The following is a 27,995-nucleotide window of genomic DNA, read 5'->3' on the forward strand; positions in this document are numbered from 1 at the left end:
GCATCTAGCCCAAGCTAACTTTCCTGGGGATTTTTATTTATTAATTTTGTTTTATTTGAAAACATTTTGCTTCTCATTCAAGAAGCTTCTTCAGTTCTAACTGACTGGTGGGGAATGGAAGGATTTATATTCTTTGCAGCCATCCAAACATTAGCACTCTGAGGGTTGCTTTTTAGGTAATCAAGAGAGTCCAATTGCTTTTTGGAAAAAAAAGCATCTTTGGGACATAACAAGCTTAGTTAGCATATTTTTCACCCACATCCTCCTAGTCCTTGGTTGACCTTGTTAGGTATGTTGTGTGAACCCAATAATAGGTTAAAGAAGTAAATAGAAGCAAAATGCAATATTAAGCGAATAGGTATATAGGAAACATTTATGATATTGAAGAGCTGTAACCAATGTTAATGGTGCTTAAGCTTAATAGTGTAAAGGAATAGCACACAATTTGTAAGGGTGTGGATGTGCCATCACTTTTACAACAGGGGCTTCATTGAATTCTTTCACTCCTTCAGGCAACCGGAAACTGAAGGCCCTCAACAGGCTGGTCAGAAAGATGAAGATCTCAATTCTTGCCAGCAGCTCTCCCACACATGCACGTTGACCTGTAGATGAGAGAAAGCATGTATAAAGGAAGTCATAATCAGTTCTCTAGAGTATTTCCCATCAGCAAGGAAATCTGAAAGGATTTGTAACAGATGAAATAGATTTTCATGTTAACCCTGGTATCTTCTAGCAGATTCAATTCCTAGAGCTTTTTTCTCCTTTTACTTTATGGGAGAGATGCCTTTGATTCAGGTTGTACTAGATGGAACACCATTTCAAAGGCAAAGTTATACATGCATAAAAACACTGATCTGGCTTTTTTTTCCAGAGATGGGCCCATAATATGGAAGTCACTTTCTCACCTCTCTTCCCACCAACTTATTCCACAGTAATATAGGTGGAGTAAAGGGAGGGGGTATGGGCATAGTCTATGGGAATTCCCTTTCACTAACACCTATTCTTGTTATTCTTTGCTTGCTACGTCTGCCTGTCTGGACAAAAGTTGGGCTAACAGTCTGCAAAACAGCCCTTCTTCTTGTCCTCCTCAGAGTAATTGCTACTGTGGCCTTGGGCTGCATTTGATTTTTTTTTCCTCAGGGATTTAAATATTCATGCTGCTCAGATTGTCAGTTCAGGAGTGGCGCAGGATGTCAGCTTTGCCATGACTGCCATTGGGTTTGTCCAAACTACAGCTGAGTCTCAGATGCTGACTTTGATATTTTATTTCTCTCCAAATAAGAACCATAGCTCATATTGCGTATCTTAAAAGGTATAGGATCTCCTGCTTGAGCAGAAGTTTGGACTAGAAGACCTCCAGGTTTCCTTCCAGCTGTATTCTGATTGAAATGACCCAGAATGTCAGCTTTGCTGTGATTGCCGTGGATCTTCCCAACTACTATTGGATCCCAGGTGAGAAAATAAATTGCCAGAAAACTGATGCTGGGGAGAGAGAATTCTCCTGCCTCCATCAGTTACTTTCAGTTCATTGACCATGCATCTCTCTGATCCATTGGTTGGAGTTGGGCTTTGGGGGCACAGTAGTTCCAGTCTTTCCTATTGGATTATGCCTGGAATGGAATGGAGTGGAGTGGAGTGGAGTGGATTGGAGTGGAGTGGAGTGGAGTGGAGTAGAGTAGAGTAGAGTAGAGTAGAGTAGAGTAGAGTAGAGTAGAGTAGAGTAGACTAGACTAGACTAGACTAGACTAGACTAGACTAGACTAGACTAGATTAGACTAGATTAGACTAGACTAGACTAGACTAGACTAGACTAGACTAGACTAATGCTGGAAGGGACCTTGGAGGTCTTCCAGCCCAGCCCCATGCTTCAGCAGGAGAACGCATACCATCTCAGGCAGGTGATTGTCTAGTCTCTTCTTAAAAATTTCCAGTGATGGAGCATCCACGATTTCTTAGGATAAGCTGTTCCACTGATTGATTGTCCTCACTGTCAGGAATTTTCTCCTTAATTCCAGGTTGCTTCTCTCTTTGATCAGTTTTCAACCGTTATTTCTCATCCTTCTCTCTGGTGCTTTGATGAACAACCTGGTCCCCTTTGCCTTGTGGCAGCCCCTCAGATACTGGAACACTGCTAAGCTGTTTCCCCTGTTTCTTCATTTCTTTAGATTAGCCAAACCCAAGTCCTGCAGCCGTTCTTCATATGTTTTAGCCTCCAGGCCTTTGATCATCTTAATTGCTCTTCTCTGAATTTTTTCCAAACTCTCAACATCTTTTTTATGATATGGTGACCAACATTGGCTGCAGTATTCCAGGTGTGGTCTTGCTAGGAGTTTGTAAAGTGGTACTAGAACTCTGCGTGATCTTGATTCTATGCCTCTGTTTATACAACCCAGGATTGTATTAGCTTTTTTGGTTGCTACTGCACACTGCTGGCTCATAGTCAAGTGATCGTCCACTAGGACTCCAAGGTCCCTCTCACAGTTACTGTTTTTAAGCCAGGTCTCACCCAATCTGTATGTGTGCCTTTGGTTTTTTTTTCTGCCTATGTGTAAGACTTTGCTTTTCTCCACATTGAAAATCATTTTGTTGGATAGGGCCCATTGTTCGAGTTTGTCAAGATGTTTTTGGATCCTGAGTTTGTCTTCTGTGGTGTTGGCTACTCCTGACAGTTTGGTGTCATCTGCAAAGTTCCCCTTCAATTCCCTTGTCTAAGTCATTTATGAAGATATTGAAGAGAACTGGGCCTAAGATGGAACCTTGTGGTACCCCACTGCTAACTTCTCTCCATGTGGATGTAGTGCCATTGAGGACTACTCATCAAGTATGGTTTGTCAGCCAGCTACAGATCCATCTGGTGGTGATGTTGTCTATTCCTCTTTTTTCCAGCTGATTCCACAGGATTATGTACAAAAGGTGATTTTCAGGGATTACTGCTTTGATCATTGATGCTGGTTGAGCAGATCATGGAAGTGGAGCAACATCAGTATGGCAGAACTCCCATGTTTAATATTTCCGACCACAAAAGATAGGGAGAGAAACTCAGTTTCATTTCTAGCTCTCCTTGTTTAAAACCTGTAGTGTATGCTGTTAAGCACACACAGGAAATACCAGCACAGCAGGGGGCTGGACAGCTCCAGGCTATAACCGCTTCGGCGGGAAAGCCTGAATAGAGCGAGTCATTGACAGCCCCAGGCATGGTCAGCTCTGGCGGGAAGCCAGGGATTAAATCCATTGGCCACCTGCACTGGCGGGAAGCCCAGGTTCAAATCTATTGGTCACCATTCACCTGGGCAGGTATAAGAGACGCCAGGTAAACCCCTTTGCCCCAGCTTCATTCTCAATCCAAAGCTCAAGTGTCCGTCTCTCTGTGCAACCACGCGACTTTGCAAAACCCCTTCAGATGCCTTTTAGCTGCCTGGGGAATTTCTGTGGAGTTTTTTAGTCATCCAGGTTATGGTTATCTGAAAGGTGCTTTTTCAAAAATCAACTGGACTTTGTTTTTTTATTTTTTTAAAGATGTTTTGCTTCCATCCAAGAAGATTCTTCAGTTCTGACTAAATGATGGAAGATGGAAGGATTTGCTGCAAGGAATATAATAACTCTGTGGTCCAGATCTATCAGCAAGAAGCTACAGTTAAGCGAGTATTCTTTGGATTTAGCTAATATTTCTCCCCAAACACTAGAGATAACTGTACAATCTTGACCATATATTGCAAACCTTGAATAGTAAAATTACAGTCTAACTATTTCTTCATTGTTCAAAGTTTACTGTCTAAGGAAAGTTCAGACTCTCTTAGTTTTGAAACTAGAAGGAATAAGGATCCCTTGGTTTACTGGTTCAGACCCTGATGACCTCAGAACAACTCAGGGATGGGAAGGGTGAGAATCTATAAGTTATAAGCTGTTTGGTCTCATGGACGTACCTATTCCGAAGGGCAGAAACTCTTCCCGTTCAATGAACTTCCCATCCTTATCTAAAAAGTGATTTGGGTTGAATTTTTCAGGTGTCTCCCATTGTTCTGGATCAAGAAGAACAGAGCGCAGATCTGGCAAAATCATGGTCCCCTGAGAACAAAGAGGTGATTGAACAGAGCACTTTCATTATTAAAACAGGTTTTAAAAAAGTACAAACCATATTGATGAAGCATTTGGTTTTAGCTTGCTCTTATGAACCCATATTTGTTCATTTCCAAAACAGTTTTAGAGACCAGTAGCTGCTCTACTGTTTAGCATCCTTTCTTCCATCCATTCCATTAAAACAAAGAGCTGGGTGTATATTTATCACTTCAGATTGCCCCAAGAAATGGACAAAGGAACATGCCCAGATATGACTACAATTCTGAACTTAAGTTCAGCTCTTAATCACTTCCCACCTTCCTAGAATAAATAGGAAAAAATATGTTACTAGCTTCAATATCAGAAAGGTGTTTGGATTAAAAATCATAATCCATCCTTCAAAAAAGATTGCTTTTCTTGGTTATTCAATTTTGCATGATTACATTGGCAGTTTCTGAACAGAGAGCTTCTGTTGTATTCTGCTTTACCCTCCATGCTGGACCATTGCAATATAGTCTGAACATGTTTCTCACCTTTGGAATGTGGTAACCCTTCATCTTCACATCCTTTGTACTTTGCCTGGGAGCCCCAGCTAGAAAGACATATTTTACACGCTGCATTTCATGAATCACTGCATTGGTGTAGGGCAGCATCTTCCGATCCTGATAGGAAATTGACCGTGAGAAGCCAAACACATCTTCAATTTCTTTCTGGACTTTCTCTAGAAAAAAAATGATGGAAATAGAAGCTTTATTTTAATCATTCATCCCTGTTGCCCCCAATGTTCTTCAGAGGCTCCGGCCTTCTCCTTTAAGTTATTGCCAGCTTCTGGGCTCCAATTCCAGATTTGCAGCCCCATTTGGACCTTCAATGTCAGTTGCCCTCTGGCCTCTGATCTCTGATCTGGGCCATGTATTCACTGCGAAGGCCCCTGTTGACTCTCTCGGCCAGTTCTTCCTTTCAGTTCCTGCCAACCTATCATCCATCTGGGCTGCAGCTCCAACTCTCAAATTGGCTCTTCACTACGCCTCCACCAGCCTTTCACCCTCAGCACACACTCTCCACCTTGGCCTCCAGGCCTGCAACCCTTTCAGACTGACACTGGGTTAGACTCAGACTCAGCTCTCCACCCCCTACTAGTCCCTCATTATGCTGCCCCCCACACAGATACACATGCTTAGGATGGAAAGTTCATGGACACATTGTTCCAGCAACACCCATTACTTTGCATGGGATTAAATAGGAAATGTCAGTAGAGTCTGTCCCAATGAGGAGATGGCCTCATCGTGAATAACCTGGTCGACCAGTGTTCCACCTGTCTACTCTCCACCATTTGCATCCTTAGATTTGGAGGAGGTATGGACTCCATCTCCTCATCCTGACTGACTGCCAGCATTTGCTCGTGTTCCGCACCTAAATCCTCCAGGCTCACCTGGGGCAACTGCGGCTCCCTTGGCTCTTTCTCAGCCTGCCACCCATCTGATAGTGCTGGCAGTGGATGCCCTGTCAGTCTAGGGCCCTCCACTCCCTGATCCACTTCTCTCTGCACCACATCCCCCTTTTCCCCAAAGTGTCAGGACCCGACTCCTCCTCCTGCCCCTCCTCCTCTGAACTCATGTCTGGAGAGGGGTCTGAAGGAGGGTGTATTACTCTCATCCTGGTTGTGTCCCTCTATGCTACAGCCAATGGTCCTAGAATGGCTCTGCCACTTCCACCCCAAATCTGCTTCCAGGGTCTGCACAGATTGGCAAGGTGAGCATACAAGCTTTGGCTGCTTCCTGACTTTGGACCCATCCCCTGTCTTTGCCATGCCATCCTAGTTCAGTCCCTTTAGCCTCCAATCTCCAGTCAAGTAGAAGGCCAGGAAGTAGCAGAGCAGGAAGAAGGTAGAGTTTAGGAGAAGATTGATGGGTTCATTTGATGCTCTGAGTGACATAAAAACTGCCCACTATTCTCCCATCTCTTCTCTTCAGGGCAGGAAGCCTGCGCGGTGTATCTGCTCATCCCGCCATTTTGATTTGTATTGTATTGTATTTACATTGATACTGAAGTTTGGTCTTCTATATGTAATTTACACCAAAAACCAGTAACAAATATGAAAACCATGGTAGACTTCTGCATTGAAAGAGTTAAATGTTTCACATGTGTACTGATTTCCAGTTTTCATTTCCTCAAGGAACATTTTACTGAAGATTCAAAGAAGGCTCCCGGTATGTGTACATTCTTTGCTTTCCTTGAATCCTGCTAACTTCATACTCCTGCTTATAGAATCAAGAGTCTACAAAGGAAAATGATTGTGAAGAATAGATTTCAAATAAATTGTGTGTATTTTAAAACCTGAGAGTGACTCTTGATCCGCTAGCCAGGTCTGTCTCACCTTGGATGTCGGGATGATTGGTCAAGAGGAGCAGTGCCCACTTCAGGGTAATCAAACTTGTCTCTGTTCCAGCACCGAAAAAATCAAAGATACACTGAGCCAAGTTCTCTTCATTGTAGGTAGAGTTGGGGTCATTCCTACTCTGATGTTTAAAATGGAAAATAAATATTATGATGAATTCTACCCACCTTCTCGGTAGTTATTTTTGCTTCTTTATCTCAAGTCTAGAGAATAAATACATCCCTAGGGGTTATAGTGGAAAACCAATGAAGGAGAGTAATAATTAAAGTGGTAGATTCATACTGAGTAAGACACTATCTTACAGTAGCCAAGACCAAAGAAAGGCTCAGCTTTTCAAGAACTTTAATGCATTTTGTTTTAATTTATAATTGATTTGCCTCAGTAAATGTTTGCATATGGAGCTGTGATTAATCGGTACTTACTAGAGTGAATCACAAAAATTCAGAAGCAGCACTACTAGAATTACTGTAGGCATTCTTGCATTTAAAGTTATTTATTTATTTATTTATTTATTTATTTAGATTTATATACCGCCCTTTCCCGAAGGACTCAGGGTGGTTTACAGGGTATTTAAAAGAAAACCAAAAAGATTAAATGAAACCCTGAGAAAAATAAAACCCAGTTAAAATTAAAAATTAAAAAAATTCTCAGCCTGGGCCAGAGAGCTCGAAGAGCCAGGTTTTCAGGTCCCGGCGGAATGAACAGAGGTCGGGGGCAGTCCTAAGCTCCGCAGGCAGCTGGTTCCAGAGGGCAGGCGCACCCACTGAGAAGGCCCTATGCCTGGGTGTTACCCGCTGGCAATCATTAACCGGCGGCACCCTGAGAAGACCCTCCCTGTGGGAGCGCACTGGACGAAGGGAGCTTGGTGCTGGCAGCAGGTGTTCCCTCAAATATCCTGGACCCAAGCCATTTAGGGCTTTATAGGTCATCACCAGCACCTTGAATCTCACCCGGAGGGCAACCGGGAGCCAATGCAGCTCGCGGAGTAGAGGTGTTACATGGGAGTATCGGGAGACCCCCATCATGACTCGCGCGGCCACATTCTGCACCAGCTGAAGCCTCCAGGTGGTCCTCAAGGGCAGCCCCATGTAGAGAGTGTTGCAGTAGTCTAAATGGGAGGTCACGAGTGCATGAGTGACTGTGCGTAGGGCATCTCGGTCCAGGTAGGGTCGCAACTGGCGCACCAGGCGAACCTGGGCAAAAGCCCCCCTGGTCATGGCTCCTATATGATCTTCAAAATTGAGCCGCGAATCCAGGAGGACGCCCAAGTTGCGAGCCCTATCAATGGGGGGGTAACACCTCACCCCCCATCGTTAGAGATGGAATAGTCTGGTTGACCCGAGATGCCCAAAGTGATGTATATGACTGCTCTAACTACCAGATTTTGTGGCTATTATGCCACACCATGACAGTTTAAGCAATTTTTAGAATACGGGTAATCCTAGGCTTATAATCATTCTTTTGGTGATCATTCAAGGTTTCAATGGCACTGAAAAAAGTGCCTTATAATAGGTTTTCATACCATTGAAGTATTTGTATGGTGTCAAACTTGATTCGAGTCTTGGTTAATCTAAAGAGCCTGGAGATTCTTTTGTTGAATGTGCCAAATGAGACAGCTGACCCATGGTCACATGATCAAAATACAGGTGCTTGGCAGCTGGCATGTTCTAATTGCACTGTCCTGGGGTCCTGTGATCATCATTTGCTACAGAAACATTTCTAACTTCGCCCACAAAGAATGTTCCACGTCTAACTAGAGTCTAATATTGCAGAGTTGCATTATAGCTCTTATTCAGAAGCAAACAGAATTTAGCATGGGCTAAATTCAGAGTGGGAGCTGATTTTTTTTTAAAAAAAAACTCTCCAAAGAAGACAGTTCCAGTAGCTCCCCTTGTTTAATTATAGCAAGGAATGTTAGAATTCCTTGCTCATGTGTTGAACTACATAGAACTCATTTTAGAAGAGCAACTAAAATGATCAAAGGCCCGGAAACTAAAACATATGAAGAACAGCTGCAGGACTTGGGTTAGTCTAGTTAAGTCTAAAGAAAAGAAGAAATAGGGAAGACATGATAGCAATATTCCAATATTTGAGTGGCTGCCACAAAGAAGAGAGAGTCAAACTATTCTCCAAAGCATCAGAGGGAAGGACAAGAAACAATGGTTGGAAACTGATCAAAGAGAGAAGCAACCTGGAATTAAGGAGAAACTTGCTGATAGTGAGGACAATCAACCAGTGGAACAGCTTCCCTCCAGAAATTGTAGGCGCTCCATCACTGGAGATTTTAAGGAAGAGACTAGACCGTCACTTGTCTGAAATAGTATAGGTTCTCCTGCTTGAGCAGGGGGCTGGACTAGAAGACCTCCAAGGTGTCTTCCAGAGTCTAGTCTAGTCTAAATGTCAGTCACTGAGCTAGAAAAAGCATTTGAACAGGTACCACCTGACCTATTTCTTTCCCATCCACAAATGGTCCAAACCCTCATCATTTTACTCAGTATGGATACTGTAACCAGGGACCTTCCAACATAACATACATGGAAGCTATTATATGCTAATGATACCATAATAGAAAGTCAAACATGAAGAACCCTCAGAGCAGTAATAAAAAGGTGGTAATCTGCTTTAATGTTATAGCAATGAGGGGCAGCATTAAGAAGACTGTATATCTTGAATGTGGTGACAAAACCAATGGTACACTCGTGACTGATGATGTCAGATTGTAAATAAGGGGACCCAGTGGAAATTAATTTCAAATCAATAAAAGATGCCTCTAAAATAATCAAATTTATGAAAATATTAGAGAGGAGGACCTTTTTTCCTTGTTTCAAACTGTTCCACTTTTTTACTGATGGTCAAAGGCTGTAAAGGTATCTGCCCTTTACCGAACATTTCAGGGAAAGTATTCTTTTAAGTATGAATTAATCAAGAGTCCCTGTTAATTCTTTTTCTTCTTAATGGAATTACTTTAGAAAAAGGGGAAAGAAGTGATGGGCAATCATGTGACGATGACAAATGATAATAAATCTAACTTATCCATGAAGAAACTCCCTGGTCTAAAAAGAGTTTAAGACTCCAGTGGTACAATATAGCTCTTATTTAAAAGCAACCTCATTTAACATGAGCAAAATTCAGAACAGGAGCTAAATGAAAAAGAAATAACTCCACTACCTGTAGTGCCTCGTCTTTACTTCTAGTGAGAAATGTAATAATTCCTTGCCCATGTGTTGAACTACAATAAACCCATACCTTCTCCATCTGAAGTAGATAGTGATCAATGAAATCTTGTGGTTCATGCAGAGAACTGGATTCCTTGTGTTTCTCTATTTCCTGCTTTGCAAAGGAAGTGATCACCTCCATAGAAGCCAACGCATCCTTGTGAGGGCCCGGTACATACTTCATTAATTGTGGGAACACAATGTACATCTAATAGAAATGGAAAAGTAAAAGTTTATTTATTCCCCACTACAACAAAAGAGTAAGGGATGCGGTGGCTCAGTGGGTTAGGACGCTGAACTTGTCGATCGGAAGGTCGGCAGTTTGACGGGTCGAATCCCGAGTGCCGCATAACAGAGTGAGCGCCTGTTACTCGTCCCAGCTTCTGCCCACCTAGCAGTTCGAAAGCACGTAAAAAATGCAAGTAGAAAAATAGGGACCACTACGGTGGGAAGGTAACAGCGTTCCGTGCGCCTTTGGCGTCTAGTCATACCGGCCACATGACCACGGAGACGTCCTCGGACAAGCGCTGGCTCTTCGGCTATGAAACGGAGATGAGCACCGGCCCCTAGAGTCGGAAACGACTAGCACGCAAGTGCGGGGGAACCTTTACCTTTACCTTACAACAAAAGAAGCCTCTTAGCAGCTCACCTAATAGACAGCACTGAATAACCAAAGAAAAACATTGCAAGGACATTGAAGCATGGCAAACAATGCATTGGTGTCAAACCTCAAAAGTCCTCCGGAAAAGCTGTTTCCAAATTCTTGTAGAAAAGAATGATAGAGACAGATCATCCTAGTTGCTCATCTCTGCACTCTTTCCAGAGTTTCAAGAGCTTTTTTTTTTAATCATGGTCACCAAGACTGGATGCAATATTGCAAGTATGCTCTTACCAAGGCATTATTAAGCCATACTAACCCTTCACATGATCTTGATTCTATCCCTCTGTTAATGCAGCCTAGGACTGTGTTGGCTTTTTTGGTGGCTGCAGTAAAAGGTCTAGAAGTCATGATTGACTCAAGGACAGACACACCTACTGGGGATAATACTACAATAGATAATTTCCAAGGCTTCCTCCGTGGATTCCATTCATGGTTATATGAAAATACTGATAGAAACATAGGTTTGGGGGAGCTTTAATATAAAACATGACTCACCGCTTGAAAAAAGCCACCAGTGAATTTCATAACAGTTTCAAGTGCTTGAATTAACTTCTGGAAGTTTTCATCTTCAGGAGCAAACTGATGTCCAAAACTCAAAGCACATATGACATTAGAAACTGCATTTATTACTGGAAACGAAGGATCAAATGGCTGTTCTGCAAATGAAGGAATTTTATCATGAATTTTTAAGGAACAGAGTTTGTAAGGGGATGAAGGGACAGAATTGGGACCTGTGCCAATTGTTTCAAAAGGTAAAAAATAATCAAATCAAATACATCTGTTCTTGTTTGAATTACGCAGAGTGGGGAAAAAAAATCTGGAGACTGAGACTTGTGTCATTACCCCAAATTACATACCTTTTGTTTGTCTAAAGACCTCTACCAACATCTGAGCAACTTCTTCTATTCTATGCTCAACGCTTTTCTTCCCCAGGCCCAGCTTCCGCAGAGAAGTGAATCCAATGTGTCGCTGCTGTTTCCAGGTGTGACCATTGGAAATAACAATTCCTGTGGGCATCAGCAGACAAGGACATTCATGTTAAAAAAAACAGTTAGGTCTGGTTCTTGTGGAATATGTCTCTGGATTTCAGGTAGGAATACCAAACCTTTGTGATGTGTCGCCATTTTGTAATAATCCAGCTATGTTATCTTTTATTTAAAAAATACTCATTCATTTTGGAAGTCACATAGACACTGGGAGACACATGTGATATGGTGACCACAGATGTAATGTTTGTCAGCCTCTATCTTTTTTTTATTGAAAAGTTTTACAGTACATTTTATCTTTAACAGTCCCCCCTCCCCCCATCCCTACCTAGCCCTCCCTGTCCCTCCCCCCCATTTCCCCCTCCCCCCCGACTTCCCAGAGCTAAGTACAAGGTATAAAAACAAAGAACAATCATAAACATCCATATGCTAACAACAATAAACTATTAAATCTATCGCTCTCTAGCTCATATAAGATAACTACAAGCAATATTAATATTACATATAAAAAGAAAAAGAAAAGAAAAAAGAAAGGAAGACTTATTCAAATGCTAAATGAAACTTTTTAGTCCCATATTTGTTCTGGATATAATCAATCCATTTTTTCCACTCCATAATATAACGTTCTTGCGAGTGAACTTTCAAGTAAGCCGAAATCTTTGCCATTTCAGCCAGGTCAGAAACCTTTAGAGTCCATTCTTCTATAGTCGGCAGTTCCTCCTTCTTCCAATATTGGCCTATTAAGAGTCTTGCTGCTGTAATTAAATTCAACATCAACTTAGTGTCCACAACAGTGGCATCTGTAATTATACCCAACAAAAACAATTGCGGACAAAACTTTATCCTTTGCTTAAAAATCTTCTGCATATTCCACCAAATTTTTATCCAAAAAGCCTTAACCTTTTTGCAAGTCCACCATATATGAAAATATGTTGCATCTTCGCCACCACACCTCCAACATTTTGGCTGGTAGTTCGGATACATACTTGCAAGCTTTTTAGGATCTAAATGCCATCTATAAAACATTTTATAAAAGTTCTCTCTTAAGTTTTGAGCTTGTGTGAATTTTACGTTCCTCACCCAGATCTTTTCCCACGTGTCCATTGTAATAACTTCTTGGATATTCTGGGCCCATTTTATCATACAATCTTTAACAAGTTCTGTTTCTGAGTCAATTTCTATCAATGCAAGATATATCCGTTTGATATGTGCTGGACCCTGGTTTCTAATTTGCTTTATCAAATTTTCATCAGTCATTGCAAAACCAATTTTCTGATCTTCTTTCCACCTGGCCTGTAACTGAGTATATTGAAACCAAGTTTGAACAATCTTCTCATCTCGCAAGAGATTGTACGGCTTTAAACACCAGACATTTCTTTCCAAGCTTAAAATCTCCTTATACGTAGTCACATCATGTTTGAAGCCAACATTTATGTTTTCTATTGCGTGTTTTGGAATTGCCCACAACGGCATCTTGTAGTCTAACTTATGTCTATACTTCTTCCAAACTCTCAACAATGCCTGTCTTAAAATATGCACTTTAAACACATTATCTACCTTCTTATCATACAACAAATATGCATGCCAGCCAAATAACAAGTCATGGCCCTCAAGATTTAATAATCTCTCTTGTGTCAAATTAATCCAATCACTTATTCCTGATAACGCAGCAGCTTCATAATATAATTTAAGATTAGGCATTTTAAGACCACCCCTTTCACGAGTATCCTGCATAATCTTAAGTTTAACTCGTGGCCTTTTCCCTGCCCAAACAAATTTATTGATACCCTGTTGCCATTCTTCCAAATTAGAATCTTTTTTAAGGACCGGTATCATTTGAAATAAAAATAAAAATTTAGGCAGGACATTCATTTTCACTGCTGCAATTCTTCCCAGCAAAGACAATTGCAATTTTTCCCAACTCTCCAATTCTTTTTGAATTTTCCCCCATAACTTTTCATAGTTATTTTTATATAACTTTGTATTAGAGGGTGACAAAAACACCCCCAAATATTTGACCCTTTTAACAATCTCAAATCCAGTTAATCCTTCTAAAAGGGCCTTTTGCGATACTGTCATATTTTTGGCCAAAATTTTAGTTTTTTGTGCATTAACTTTAAATCCAGAAACCTTCCCATATTGCATTATTATCTCCATCAGGTCCACAACAGAGTTTTCTGGCTGGGTCACCGTAACAACCAGATCATCTGCGAACGCTCTCAGTCTATAATCCTGATCTCTAATTTGTATACCCTTAATTTTTTCCGAATTCCGTATTTTTACCAATAATATCTCCAATGTTAAAACAAATAATAAAGGTGATAACGGACACCCTTGTCTTGTGCCCTTCTCAATATTACATACTTCAGTCAAACTATTGTTGACTATTATTCGGGCAGTTTGTTTTTGATATAATGCCCTAATTGGTTGCAAAAATTTATCCCCAAAATTCATTTTATCTAAAACTTTCATGAAAAATTGCCAATTCAATTGATCAAAAGCTTTTTCAGCATATAGAAAAATTAGCGCCGCAGGGATCTGGTTGTTCCTTTCCAATTGTCAGCCTCTATCTTATATGATGGGCATCAAAAGCTTCTAAGATGATGTAAACATTAACGTACGAGAACGTTCCTCCGCTGGCTGAGGAATTCTGGGAGTTGAAGTCCACAAGTCATAAAAGGGCCAAGTGTGAAGACCCCTGATCTACAACTTCCTCCTACAAGATTGAAACTAACCAGCAAAATAGCTGAATGGCTTTTTTGTTCTCCAAGTTTAATCAAGTTACCAATAAAGAAGAATATTTGTAGCTCAGGGTTGAAATGAGAGGTCCTTGTGCTCTCTGAGCTTGAGTATTTTCTTGCAGGCTTTTCATTACCCAAACTAGGTAACATCATCAGTGCTGATGATCAAGTTACTATTGTGTTTGTCTGCCAAGGATTAAGTACAATGTTTTAAATTATTTTATGTAAGCCATCAATAAATGAACAATTATAAGTGAAACTTACTTAAAACTTACAATATTGTGAGCCAGCAAATGATAGTATTATTTAAGCATACGTGATAACAAATGACAAATAGTTTATTAAAAAAAGTTTCAAATTAAGGAGTTAGAGAATAATATATTTCAAAGATAAGTGCAAGACGTTAGGGTACAAAATAACTGAATAAATGAAATAATAGGTTTAATACATATAAACAAATTAAGAAAATGTCTAAACAAGTATATGACATTGTTGAGTCTTTGTGAAATTAAGAAATGTCCAGAATCCTTATATTGGAAAAAAAAAAACTCAGAACAATCTTTGGAGCATTAGACCATGTATGGCTGATCTTCAGGATGAAATATTTGAATGCAGGGTATCAGAGAAAAAATTGCAAATGTTGAGATCGATCAATAAGAATAGAGCTGGAAGGGACCTTAGACATCTTCTGGTCTCCAACCCCCTGCTCAAGCAGGAGACCCTATACCAGACATGTCAAACACAAGGCCCGGGGGCCAGATCCGGCCTGCGAAGTGGTTTCATGTGGTTCGCAAAGCCATCCTGGAAACAGTGAGGGAATGGCCCCCGCTGCCTTGGCCCTGGCCCAGAGACCCTCCTTCTGCCAGAGACCCTCAGATCTGTCCCACTCCTGCCCAGGCCCCCATAGGCACCCTTGATGCAAACAATGTAGAGCTGGCCACACCCACCCAGTAGGCCATACACACTCTAGCCACGCCCACCCTGTAGGCCACTCCCACCCTGGCCATACCCACCCGGCCCCCTGAGGGCAACCGCAATGCTGATGTGGCCCTCAAAGAAATTGAGTTTGACCCCCCTGCCCTATACCATTTCAGACAGTCTTAAAAAATTCCAGCAATGAAGTACCTACAAGTTCTGAAGGCAAGCTATTCCATTGGTTAATTGTTCTCATTCTTAGAAAGTTTCTCTTTAATTCAAGGTATATTCCAGTCTTTGATTACTTTCTATCCATTGTTTCTTGTCCTGCCTTCAGGCGCTTTGGAAAATAAGTTGACCCCCCTCTTCTTTGTGGTAGCTTCTCAACTACTAGAATATTCCTATCATGTCACCCCCTAGCCCTTCTTTTCTCTAGATTGGCCATACCCAATTCCTGCAACCATTCTTCCTATATTTTTGTCTCCAGACCTTTAATCGTGTTAGTTCCTCTTTGCACTTTTTCCAAAATCTCAACATCTTTCTTATAATGTGGTGACCAAAACTGGATGTATATTCCAGTTGTGGTCTTACTTTACAAAGCAGTACTAATACCGTACTTTATGCAATTTTGATTCTATGTCTTTGTTTATACAACCAGCTTTTTGGGCTGCTGCCACTCACTGCTGGCATGTTTAAGTCTACTACTGTAGGACTCCAAGGTCCCTCTCACAGTTATTGTTTTAGAGCCAGGTTTCACCTAATGTGTACTTATACCTTTGGTTTTTCCTGCCTAGATGTAAAACCTTGCTTTTCTCCACATTAACAGAGCAATGGAGGTGATTGATTGAGTAATAATAGATCCCACCTCCCCCTCATTCTGCCCCCACCCTTCTCATGTGTCTTTGGTTTTAAAGTTTGTTTTTAACTTTTCACCTTTTAGTTTAAATGTAACTGTAAGCCATCCAGAGTTACCCTATGGTAAGATGGACGGCCAATAAATTTTATATGGATAGGGCCCATTGTTCAAGTCTGTCAAAATCTTTCTGGATCCTGGGCTTGTCTCCTGGGGTGTTGGCTACTCCTGTCAGCTTAGTGTCATCTGCAAATTTGATGAGTTCCCCTTCTATTCCCTCATCTAAGTCATTTATGAAGATATTGAAGAGTACTGGGCCTAAGATGGAACGTTGTGGTACCCCATTGCTTACTTCCCTCTGTGTGGATGTAGTGCCATTGAGGACTATTTATTGAATATGGCTTGCCAGCCAGATACAGATCCATCTGGTGGTGATGTTGTCTATTATTTCACCTTTTTCTAGCTTACCAAGGAGTAGGTTGTGGTCTACCTTATCAAATGCCTTGCTGAAGTCTAATTATACTATGTCCATAGCATTTTGCTGGTCTGCTAATTTAGTTACTTTGCCAAAGAATGAAATAAGATTGATTTGGCATTGCTAGCTTCATTGCCACATGGCAGAATGATTATTTGTTGGGTCTCATTAATGACTCAAGGAAATCACCGGTAGTATTTATGAACTCTGGAAGCAAGGTAGAAAAACTCAGCATATATTAAGTTTGTTAATGCCCACTTGAGAGAAAATATTAGAAAAGTTCATGAACTGGAAGAGATAAATCAGGAAGATATAGAATTGCAGTTTTATCAAGATATTAGTAAGTTACATTATGAAAAAATGACCACTTTCTAATCTGTAAGGAACCAATTGCTTAAATGTAGAATTCACTATAGTTTTGGTTTCTTCAGTCAGAATACTTAGAAGAAATTTCAACAAATGCAGATTGTCTCCCTGCATTTAAAAAGACATGAATCTTCCTAGAACAGACTATAGCTGCAGGTTTGTAAAAGGAACAACCCAACTACCATGAATACAAATAAAAATAGACTGAGGGATTACCGGGTTGTACAAAGAAAAAAAAACAATATGAGAAAGACTAATTATACAATTGTTTATTTAGTTACAGAAAATCAAGCTATAAATCATAGAATCATAACTGGAAGAGACCATGGAGCTCTTCAAGTCCAACTCCTGGCTTATAATGTACCACCCCAGGCAAATGGTTCTACAGTCTATTCTTGAAAATCTCCAGTAATGGAGCACCCACAATCCCAGGAAGCAAGCTATTCTATTAATTAATTGCTCTCACTGTCAGAATGTTTGTCCTTATTTCTAGGTTGTATCTCTTTGACGAGTTTCACCCAACTTCTGGCCCTGCCCTCGCATGCCCTAGAGCAGACATGTCAAACACAAGGCCCAGGGGCCGGATCCGGCCCACGAAGTGGTTTCATGTGGCCTGCGAAGCCATCCTGGAAACAGTGAGGGAACGGCCCCCACTGCCTTGGCCCTGGCCCAGAGACCCTCCTTCTGTCAGAGACCCTCAGATCTGTCCCATTCCTGCCCAGGCCCCCATAGGCACCCTTGATGTGAATGATGTAGAGCTGGCCACGCCCACCCAGTAGGCCATATGCACTCTAGCCACGCCCACCCAGTAGGCCATGCCCACCCAGGCCATACCCACCCGGCCCCCTAAGGGCAACCGCAATGCTGATGCGGCCCTCAATGAAATTGAGTTTGACACCCCTGACCTAGAGAATAAGTTAATCCCCTCTTCTTTGTGACAGATGCTCAAGAATTAGAAGACAGCTATCATGCCCCCCCAATCTTTCTCTTCAAATAGGGTAGACATACCTATATTGTACAATTTAGCCTCCATGCCCTTTATCATCTTTATTGCCTCTCTCTGCACACTTTCCAGGATCTCAATATCTTTGTTGTATTGTGGTGACTATAATTGGATGTAGTTATCCAAGTGTGGTCTCCCCAGCATGATGTAAAGTGATACTGTCAGTTCTGATTGCCTTCGTGCTATCCTTGTGTTGATGTAACCTAGAACTACACTGGCTTTTTTTGACAGCTGCAGCAAATGGTGGTCCATTAGAACACCTAGATCCCTCTCACAAGTACTACTGTTGAGCCATGTACCATCTTTTCTATACTATAAATGCATTTGATCTTTCCTGGCTAGGTGCAGGACCTTTGAACTGCATTTTACTGGATAAGGCCCAATGCCCAAGTCTGTCAAGATCCTTCTGGATCTTGAGCCTCATCTTCTAATGTATTGGCTACTTCCCCCAACATGGTGTCTTCTTCAAATTCGATGAGTTTACCTGCTATCCCATCTATAAATTGGAATAAAAGTAAAGTTAGAAATACAATAGTGGCAAATATCTGTAGCTCAGGTGTAGGATGAGGGTGAAGGTTTTCTGAATATTTCCTTATCAGGCTAGGTAACATCTTCTGTGGAGTTTAGGGCATGTCAATGTACAATGACATCCCATAAACTCTGCTGAAGATGTTACCTAGCCCGGTAGCAAAATATTTGGAAACCAGCCCACAAGCTTGGAGAAAGAACCTTCACCCTCAGAGTTAGGAATGCAGTCTTCCATTCTCTTTAATAAGACAAAAAATAGCAGTATAAGAATTCTAGCAAATAAACTAATTTTCACTTTAGAAACCCACCCACCCCCCCCCAATATACAATACTGCAATGATAATGTGGAGGATGGAAGGATTTAACAACTAGATGACTGCAAGGAACATAAATCCTTCCATCCTTCACCATTCAGTCAGAACTGAAGAAGCTTCTTGGATGCAAAGCAAAACGTCTTCAAGGAAACCCAAAGTCCAGTTGCCTTTTGAAAAAGCATCTTTGGGATAATCAAATTTATAATCCAATTTGTCATGAAAAAAAATTACATTGGATGTATTCATGAAAAAAACTATTCCATGGGGGAGAAGAGCTTAAAATGCAGAAGGATAGTACACAGACACACAGACACACACGAGAGAGAGAAAGAGAGAGAGAAAGAAAGAGAGAAAGAAAGAGAGAGAGAGATTTCAACCTTTTATGTTGAAAACAAAAATATAATGTTGATTACAAAAATTCAAACTTATTACTTGCCAGATTTTAAAAATATTTGAGGGAACACCTGCTGCCGGCATCAAGCTCCCTTCATCCTGTGCGCTCCCACAGGGAGGGCCTTCTCAGGGTGCCGCTGGCAAAAGATTGCCGGCGGGTAACACCCAGGGGGAGGGCCTTCTCTGTGGGTGCACCTGCCCTTTGGAACCAGCTGCCTGTAGAGCTCAGTACTGCCCCTGACCTTCGTTCATTCCACCGGGACCTGAAGACCTGGCTCTTTGAGCTTTCCGGCCAGGACTGAGAATTTTAATTGTAATTTTATTTTAATTGGGTTTTAATTGGAGCTTAACAAGGGTTTTATTTTATTCAAGGACTAAATTTAATTATTTTAATTGTTCTTAACTTTTTTAATTTGTATTGTTATTTTAAAAAACCTTGTGAACTGCCCTGAGTCCTACGGGAGAAGGGCGGTATATAAGTCCAATAAACATAAACATGAACATAAATTACTGCACTAATAAAAGACCCCAAAAACCAAAGTACTGCTAACTTGTAATTAAGATGATCAATTCATACAGTTGCACAAATGTTGCTTTCTGTCCAATTTCTTTGGAACGGCCATGCACTAATTTGCTTGCGAGTTACGATCTATCAAGGACCAACTTCTGTTGGCTTAATTTTTTTCCCCTTTTTAATTGTTTTTTTCTCTTTTTCATTTGTTATTTATACTGGTATTTTATGTGGATATTTAAATTGTTACCTTGAGTTTTAGGTAAGATCATTAAAGCTGCTGATTTTATTCCAATTTTAGAAATGTTATTAGCTTAGAATAGATCCCAATTATATCTAATTCTTGTATATGGAAAATACCGAGAGCTTATGATTATTTATGTGGGTAGTCAGTATGAAATTAGGGCTTTTAGGTAGGTTGGTCACGTACAGAAAATTGGTTAAAATCAAATGTGCAAAATTTGAAGAAAGTGGCAAAATTTCTCAAAAAGAAAGGACTAAAGAGATAAAGGAAGACCGAGACAGTTTTAGTTGAATGGGGATCTTGTTGTTGTTAGCTGCGAAGTCGTGTCCGACTCATCGCGACCCTATGGACAACATTCCTCCAGGCCTTCCTGTCTTCTACCATCTTCTGGAGTCCATTTAAGCTCACGCCTACTGCTTCAGTGACTCCATCCAGCCACCTCATTCTCTGTCGTCCCCTTCTTCTATTGCCCTCGATCTTTCCCAGCATTAGGCTCTTCTCCAGTGAGTCCTTCCTTCTCATTAGGTGGCCAAAGTATTTGAGTTTTAGCTTCAGGATCTGGCCTTCTAAAGAGCACTCAGGATTGATCTCCTCTAGGACTGACCGGTTTGATCGCCTTGCAGTCCAAGGGACTCGCAGGAGTCTTCTCCAGCACCATAGTTCAAAGGCCTCAATTCTTTGGTGCTCAGCCTTTCTTATGGTCCAACTTTCACTGCCATACATTGCAACTGGGAAGACCATAGCCTTGACTATACACACTTTTGTTGACAGGGTGATGTCTCTGCTTTTTAGTGTGCTGTCTAGATTTGCCATGGCTTTCCTTCCCAGGAGCAAGCGTCTTTTAATTTCTTGGCTACAGTCCCCATCTGCAGTGATCTTGGAGCCCAGGAAAACAAAATCTGTCACTACCTCCATTTCTTCCCCATCTATTTGCCAGGAATTGAGAGGGCCAGATGCCATGATGTTGGTTTTCTTAATGTTAAGTTTCAACCCAAGTTTTGCACTCTCCTTCTTCACCCGCAACAAGAGGCTCTTTAGTTCTTCTTCACTTTCTGCCATTAGAGTGGTATCATCTGCGTATCTTAGGTTGTTGATATTTCTTCCAGCAATCTTAATTCCAACTTTTGATTCATCTAGCCCTGCCTTTCTCATGATGTGCTCTGCATATAAGTTAAATAGGCAGGGCGACAGTATACAGCCTTGCCGGACTCCTTTCCCAATTTTGAACCAATCAGTGGTTCCGTGTCCAGTTCTCACTGTTGCTTCTTGACCCGCATATAGGTTTCTCAAGAGACAAATAAGATGGTCTGGTACGCCCATTTCTTTGAGAACTTGCCACAGTTTGTTATGATCCACACATTCAAAGGCTTTAGCATAGTCAATGAAGCAGAAGTAGATGTTTTTCTGGAACTCTCTAGCTTTCTCCATGATCCAGCGTATGTTAGCAATTTGATCTCTAGTTCATCTGCCTCTTCGAAATCCTGCCTGTACTTCTGGTAGTTCTCAGTCCACATACTGCTGGAGTCTAGCTTGTAGAATTTTAAGCATGACTTTACTAGCATGAGAAATGAGTGCAATGGTGCGATAGTTTGAACATTCTTTGGCACTGCCTTTCTTTGGAATTGGAATGTAAACTGATCTTTTCCAATCCTGTGGCCACTGTTGAGTTTTCCAAATTTGCTGGCAAATTGAGTGTAGCACTTTTACTGCACTGTCTTTTAAGATTTTGAATAGCTCAGCTGGAAGGCCCACTTCACTTCACATTCTAGGATGTCTGGCTCGAGGTCAGTGACCACCTCATTGTGATTATCTGGGATGTTAAGCTCATTCTTGTATAGTTCTTCTGTGTAATTTTGCCACCTCTTCTTAATCTCTTCTGCCTCTGTTAGGTCCCTGCCATTTTGGTCCTTTATCATGCCCATTTTTGCATGGAATGTTCCCTTCATCTCTCCAATTTTCTTGAAATGATCTCTGGTCCTCCCTATTCTATTGTTTTCTTCTATTTCTTTGCACTGTTCATTTAAGAAGGCATTCTTATCTATTCTAGCTATTCTCTGGAATTCTGCATTCAATTGGGCATATCTATGTTTTTCTCCCTTGCCTTTCGCTTTCCTCCTTTCCTCAGCTATTTGCAAAGCTTCCTCAGACAGCCATTTTGCTTTCTTGCATTTCTTTTTCTTTGGGATGGTTTTGGTTGCTACCTCTTGTACAATGTCGCGAACCTCTGTCCATAGTTCTTCAGGCACTCTGTCTATCAGATCTGATTCCTTAAATCTATTTGTCACCTCTACTGTATATTCAACAGGGATATGATTTAATTCATACCTGAGTGGCCTAGTGCTTTTCCCTACTTTCTTCAGTTTAAGCCTAAACTTTGCAAGGAGAAGCTCATGGTCTGAGCCACAGTCAGCTCCTGGTCTTGTTTTTACCGACTGTATAGAGCTTCTCCATCTTTGGCTGCAGAGCATATAGTCAATCTGATTTCTGTGTTGACCGTCTGGTGATGTCCATGTGTAGAGCCGTCTCTTGGGTTGTTGGAAAAGAGTGTTTGCTATGACCATCGTATTCTCTTGACAAAATTCTATCAGCCTGTGCCCTGCTTCATTTTGTACTCCAAGGGCAAACTTGCCTGTTATTCCAGTTATCTTTTGGCTTCCTACTTTAGCATTCCAATCCCCCATGATGATAAGGACATCATTTTTTGGTGTTACTTCTATAAGGTGCTGTAGGGCTTCATAGAACCGGCCAATTTCATCCTCTTCAGCACTGGTGGTTGGGGCATAGACTTGGACTACTGTGATATTGAATGGTTTCCCTTGGATTCGAACTGAGATCATTCTGTCATTTTGAGGATTGTATCCCAGTATTGATTTTCCTACTCTTTTATTGACTATGAAAGCTACTCCATTTCTTCTGAGGGATTCTTGCCCGCAGTAGTATACCTGATGGTCATCTGAATTAAATTCACCCATTCCTGTCCATTTTAGTTCGCTGATACCTAAGATGTCGATGTTCAGTCTTGTCATCTCTTGTTTGACCACGTCCAGCTTTCCTTGATTCATGGATCTTACATTCCAGGTTCCTATGGAGAAAAAATATTTACAGCATCGGACTTTCCTTTCACCACCAGACACATCCACAGCTGAGCATCCTTTCGGCTTTGGCCCAGTCGCTTCATTCTTTCTGGCACTACTAGTACTAGCCCTCTGCTCTTCCCCAGTAGCATATTGGACACCTTCCGACCTGAGGGGCTCATCTTCCAGCGTCATATTGTTTTGCCTTTTGGTACTGTCCATAGGGTTTTCATGGCAAAGATACTGGAGTGGGTTGCCATTTCCTTCTCCAGTGGATCACGTTTTGTCAGAATTCTCAGCTATGACCTGTCCGTCTTGGGTGGCCCTGCACGGCATAGCTCATAGCTTCATTGAATTACGCAAGCCCCTTCGCCACGACAAGGCAGTAATCCATGAAGGGGGGGATCTTGAGAGCCTCATGAAACAGAGTTGGCTGTTTAGTGAAAAAGAAGTGATGTCTAAGAATGTATGAATGTAATGAATCAGATAGAATGCAACTGTGATGTATAATAATTTGGTATAAAGTAGATTATAGCAATATTTTTTTTGCTTATCTCATGCCATTAAGTTATTTTGTTAACTATCCCTTACATTCCCCACCCCCCACCCCCACGCAATGCATAGTATCAACCCAAATTGTAATAGTGTGGTACTTATTTAGTAATAAGTGCAATTTCTTACTACTGGCACTTACCCCTTCCTTTCCGTACAGCAGTCAAGAATGCATTCTGTGGTCGATAAGAGAATTCCTCTGGGAAGCTGTTCATTACTTCTTTCACAGTTTTGAATCCAGACAACACTACTAGAAGTTGATGTCCAATCCATATGGTGTATATATTTCCATATCGTTTTGCAGGCTGCCAAGTGAATCAAAATTGAGAAACGATACAATCAAATAAAATAGATTATTTATAATTAATATTTATTTATTTATTTTTGGGACTTATATGCCGCCCTATCTCCCAAAGGACTCAGGGTGGCTTACAACAATAAAAAACAACAATACAAAAATTAAAAACGAATTAAATAACAGCCCCAAAATAAATTAACTACAGTTAAAAATTAAAACATATTTAAAAACCCATCATCAATCCAGGTCAGCCTGATGGAAGAGAAAAGTTTTGAGGTCGCGGCGAAAGGACCGGAGGTCCGGGGCCATCCGAAGCTCAAGGGGAAGTTGGTTCCAAAGGGCTGGTGCTCCCACAGAGAAGGCCCTCCTCCTGGGGGTCGCCAGCCAACCTTGTCTGGCCGACGGCACCCTGAGGAGGCCCTCTCTGTGTGAGCGCACTGGGCAATGGGAAGTCGTCCCCGGTAGCAGACGGTCCTGCAAGTATCCCGGGCTTAAGCCATGTAGGGCTTTAAAGGTAAGTACCAGCACCTTAATATGCTACTTACACTCTTTCCTAAACCCTTAACTCTAAGATCTTTCACCATATGAAATTATCTGTTCTTTAGAAACTTATTTTTTCTCTAAGATTCCTGCCAAGAACTTTTGTTCTTGTGCTTCATCTATGAAATAGTCTAACAGAATCATTAAAGAAAGGATGCCCAAGAAGGGACAAAATAAAATATGAATGACAAAAAAAATAGAATATTTTTAAAATTATGTTAAATAATTAAATTTAATTGTTGAATTGTCCTGTGGTGAATTGTCCCATAGAAAATTAGCCATGGTAAGTTGGCCATGATGAGTTTGCCATGGAAGTTGGCTGAGACGAATTGTCCCATTCCCCTTCTCACTGCCCAATCCTCCTGTGACTGACAGATATGTGACCCGCGGCTTGTCTATGAGTCACATCTTTAGAACACTACAGTTTGGATGGTTTTCAGAGACTTTCTCAACCTATTTACCTTCTGCTTTTTTCAGCCATCAACTCCTCAAATTTCCAACTTCAGTTACATTGAGAGAAACTTCTAGAGATTATGAATTGCCCTGTAGTAGAGAAGAGCAACTAAAATGATCAAATACCTGGAGATTAAAACGTATGAAGAACAGCTGCAGGACTTGGGTTTGGCTAGTCTAAAGTAAACAAGAAACAGGGGCAACATGATGGCAGTATTCCAGTATTTGAGGGGCTGCCACAAAGAAGAGGGGGTCAAATTATTCTCCAAAGCACCACAGGACAAGACAAGAAACAATGGTTGGAAACTGACCAAAGAGAGAAGCAACCTGGAATTAAGGAGAAACTTCCTAACAGTGAGGACTATTAACCAGTGGAACAGCTTGCCACCAGAAATCGTCAGCGCTCCAACATTGGAGGTTTTTAAGAAGAGACTGGACAGCCATTTGTCTGAAATGGTATAGGTTCTCCTGCTTGAGCAGGGGGCTGGACTAGAAGACCTCCAAGGTCCCTTCCAGGTTCTATTCTATTCTATTCTATTCTATTCTATTCTATTCTATTCTATTCTATTCTATTCTATTCTATTCTATTCTATTCTATTCTATTCTATTCTATTCTGTTCTGTTCTGTTCTATTGATCTGACTGGTTACAGCCTGAACTAAGATTGGCCACAGGAGAAATACAATCTTCTTACAAACAATTGAATAAGTTACTAAAACAATTGATCAACTTCATTTTTTCAGTTCTATTTTTATTTTATTCAAAAGAACAATTAAAGTACAAAACTAAAAAAAAAATACAGAGCAAAAATTTTAAAAAGTGCATTAAAAAAGAAAATAAAACTAACACACATGCACATATTATCTGTCCTAGCTGAATACTGATTAATTCATTACTATAACATTAGTTTCTCACCCATTGCAAAACAGGTTCCCAAGATTTTTAAACTACTAAAGCTATTTAAAAATTATTTATTTATTTATTTATTTATTTATTTATTTATTTATTTATTTATTTAATTTATATACCGCCCTTCTCCCGAAGGACTCAGGGCGGTTAACAGGGCAATACATAAAAACAAGTTACAAAAATTAAAAATTATTAAAAAGTAATTAAACAGTGCCCATAATAAATTAATACAGATTGAAAATTAAAATCCATTTATAAAAAAAAAATATTGGCTTGCCTTCTTCATACTTTATTAATGACAAAACAGTTAACAAGAAGAACAACAATAATAAACAGGGCAAGATTAAAGTTTCAAAACCCTCTGTTAGCAAACTGTTATTGTAATCAACTCATAAACAATTTACCATGGCATCTTATCTATCCCAAATCATCCCAAGAGCTAACAGTGATTCATCCTAGATTAAATATCCACGTTTGTTTCTTAATACCATCTCTTATCAATTGTTGTCTGATTAAATATAATAAATTCAATCTCCAAAGTTAGTTTATCTTCCCAAAGAGGTCCAGATGAAATTGTTTTCCAGTTAAGGATGATAAACCCAATCCCCAATCTCCTTCAATCCTCCTAGGGAAAACATTTTTTTTTACTTCTCCATTCATTTAGGTTTCTCCTGTTGTAAAGAATTCAGACTTGAACTTCATGGAGGTGTGTGCAATCGACTCAGTTATTTCTAAATCTTTAGAGTCCATATTTCTGTCCAACGAATCTGCTGCTTTCAAATGACATTCCTTGTGTGTATCTCATTTATCCACAGCTATATGCATCTGAATATTTTCCACAGCCATTATCATTTTATCAAAGTTTTTAAAAAGGCTTTCAACTAGGGATTCCATGTTACCAATTTTTTTTTTTTAGATATCAGCCAGATTTGCTTGTCTGTAATCTGATAAATTGCTGTAACTTAGCAATGGTAGACAAGAAAACACAGGAAACCAAAAAATGCTGAAGCAAAGTGAGGAAACAGATAATTTATTTATTTATCTTTATTTTAATTCCATTTATATCCCGCCCTTCTCCGAAGACTCAGGGCGGCTTTACAAACTTAGCAGTAGCCTTCATTCTATGTATATGCCTGCTTATTAGGGCTTTCACACACACCCCAAGCGGCATTATTACAAAGTCAGCTTAATTGCCCCCAACAATCTGGGTCCTCATTTTACCTACCTGGGAAGGATGGAAGGCTGAGTCAACCTTGAGCCTGGTGGGACTCGAACCTGCACTAATTGCAGGCAGCTGGTGTTACTTAAGGAGGCATTAGCCCACTGCTCCACCAAATGAAATGAAACAGGGAAAATATTTTCTGGATATTTTGATCCAAAATTAAAAGGAAAATTAAAAAAAAAACAAGCTCCAAATATTTTGCAAATTAATAAAATGCAAAATTCCTGTGGTAAAAGTCCAATGTGCTTGTAATTCAAATGTAAGCACTTTCCCTATCCATGAACACACTGTGCTTTCTTACCAGAAAGCAAACCTTATTCAAAACAACCACATAAATCAAATGGAAAAAAGAAAAAAAAGAACAAATACAGTCCAGCAGGAGGTTAAAATAAATCAATATTCAACCAACTTCTGAAGATAAAAGGCAAAGTGAAACAAAAGATTCAAAAAGTGAAATTAAAACCCAGGCATGCTTAAGAAAACTAAACTAATGATAGGATGATGTTCCAATATCTCGGGGGTTGCCCCAAAGAAGAGGGAGTCAAGCTATTCTCCAAAGCACCTGAAGGCAGGACAAGAAGCAATGGATGGAAACTAACCAAAGAGAGAAGCAACCTAGAACTAAGGAGAAACTTCCTGACAGTTAGAACCATTAACCAGTGGAACAACCTGCCTCCAGAAGCTGTGAATGCTCCAACACTGGAGGTTTTTAAGAAGAGACTGGACAGCCATTTGTCTGAAATGGTATAAGGTTTCCTGCCTGAGCAGGGGGTTGGACTAGATGACCTCCAAGGTCCCTTCCAACTTTATGATGATGATGATGATGATGATGATGAATGACCAGTGACCTTTCTAACCACACCCACAGGAAATTGGAATCTTCAAGAGTTCCCTTCCCAGGTGGGTCCATGGCTGCCCAAAAGCTGTCTTGGGTCATTCCTAAGTGCTCTCATTGAAATCCAGGGAGCAGCACTGCCAAGACCAAGCTTTGGCAGCAAAATCAGCAGATCGTCAGCAGGAAAAAGAAAAATTAATGCCATTCAGCAGCTTTATCCATAATTTTGATATAAAGAAAACAATTGAGCATTATCTTCTGTATTACTGGTTAGAATCAAATACCTTAAGGAAGTAATCTTCATGAAGCGAAATCCCGTTTGCCAAGGCAGTCCCAATGAGAGGAAGAGCCAAAGGACCAGGAGGCAAATGTCTTTGGGACCAGAGTTGTTTCAGGAAGCGGAGAATCAGCAGAGCAAGCAACAAAACACACAAAAATGTCACTATCACCATCG

The 27,995-nt window shown here is 40.6% G+C and overlaps 1 protein-coding gene across 1 annotated transcript; it reads right to left on the bottom strand.

The window, feature by feature from the left end:
* Nucleotides 1-6: 6 nt before the first annotated feature.
* LOC310641161 (cytochrome P450 2J5-like) lies at nucleotides 7-27,993 on the bottom strand (the record flags this gene model as incomplete). Its single annotated transcript, XM_083363991.1, has 9 exons — nucleotides 7-602; nucleotides 3,924-4,065; nucleotides 4,590-4,777; nucleotides 6,434-6,575; nucleotides 9,701-9,877; nucleotides 10,826-10,986; nucleotides 11,188-11,337; nucleotides 23,428-23,590; nucleotides 27,826-27,993. 9 exons carry the CDS (start codon nucleotides 27,991-27,993, stop codon nucleotides 418-420), a joined length of 1,476 nt encoding a protein of 491 aa, XP_083220117.1. The 3' UTR covers nucleotides 7-417.
* Between the last annotated feature and the right edge of the window lie 2 nt (nucleotides 27,994-27,995).

This window comes from Vipera ursinii, assembly GCF_947247035.1.
Source record: "Vipera ursinii genome assembly, chromosome: 5".
NCBI lineage: Eukaryota > Metazoa > Chordata > Lepidosauria > Squamata > Viperidae > Vipera > Vipera ursinii.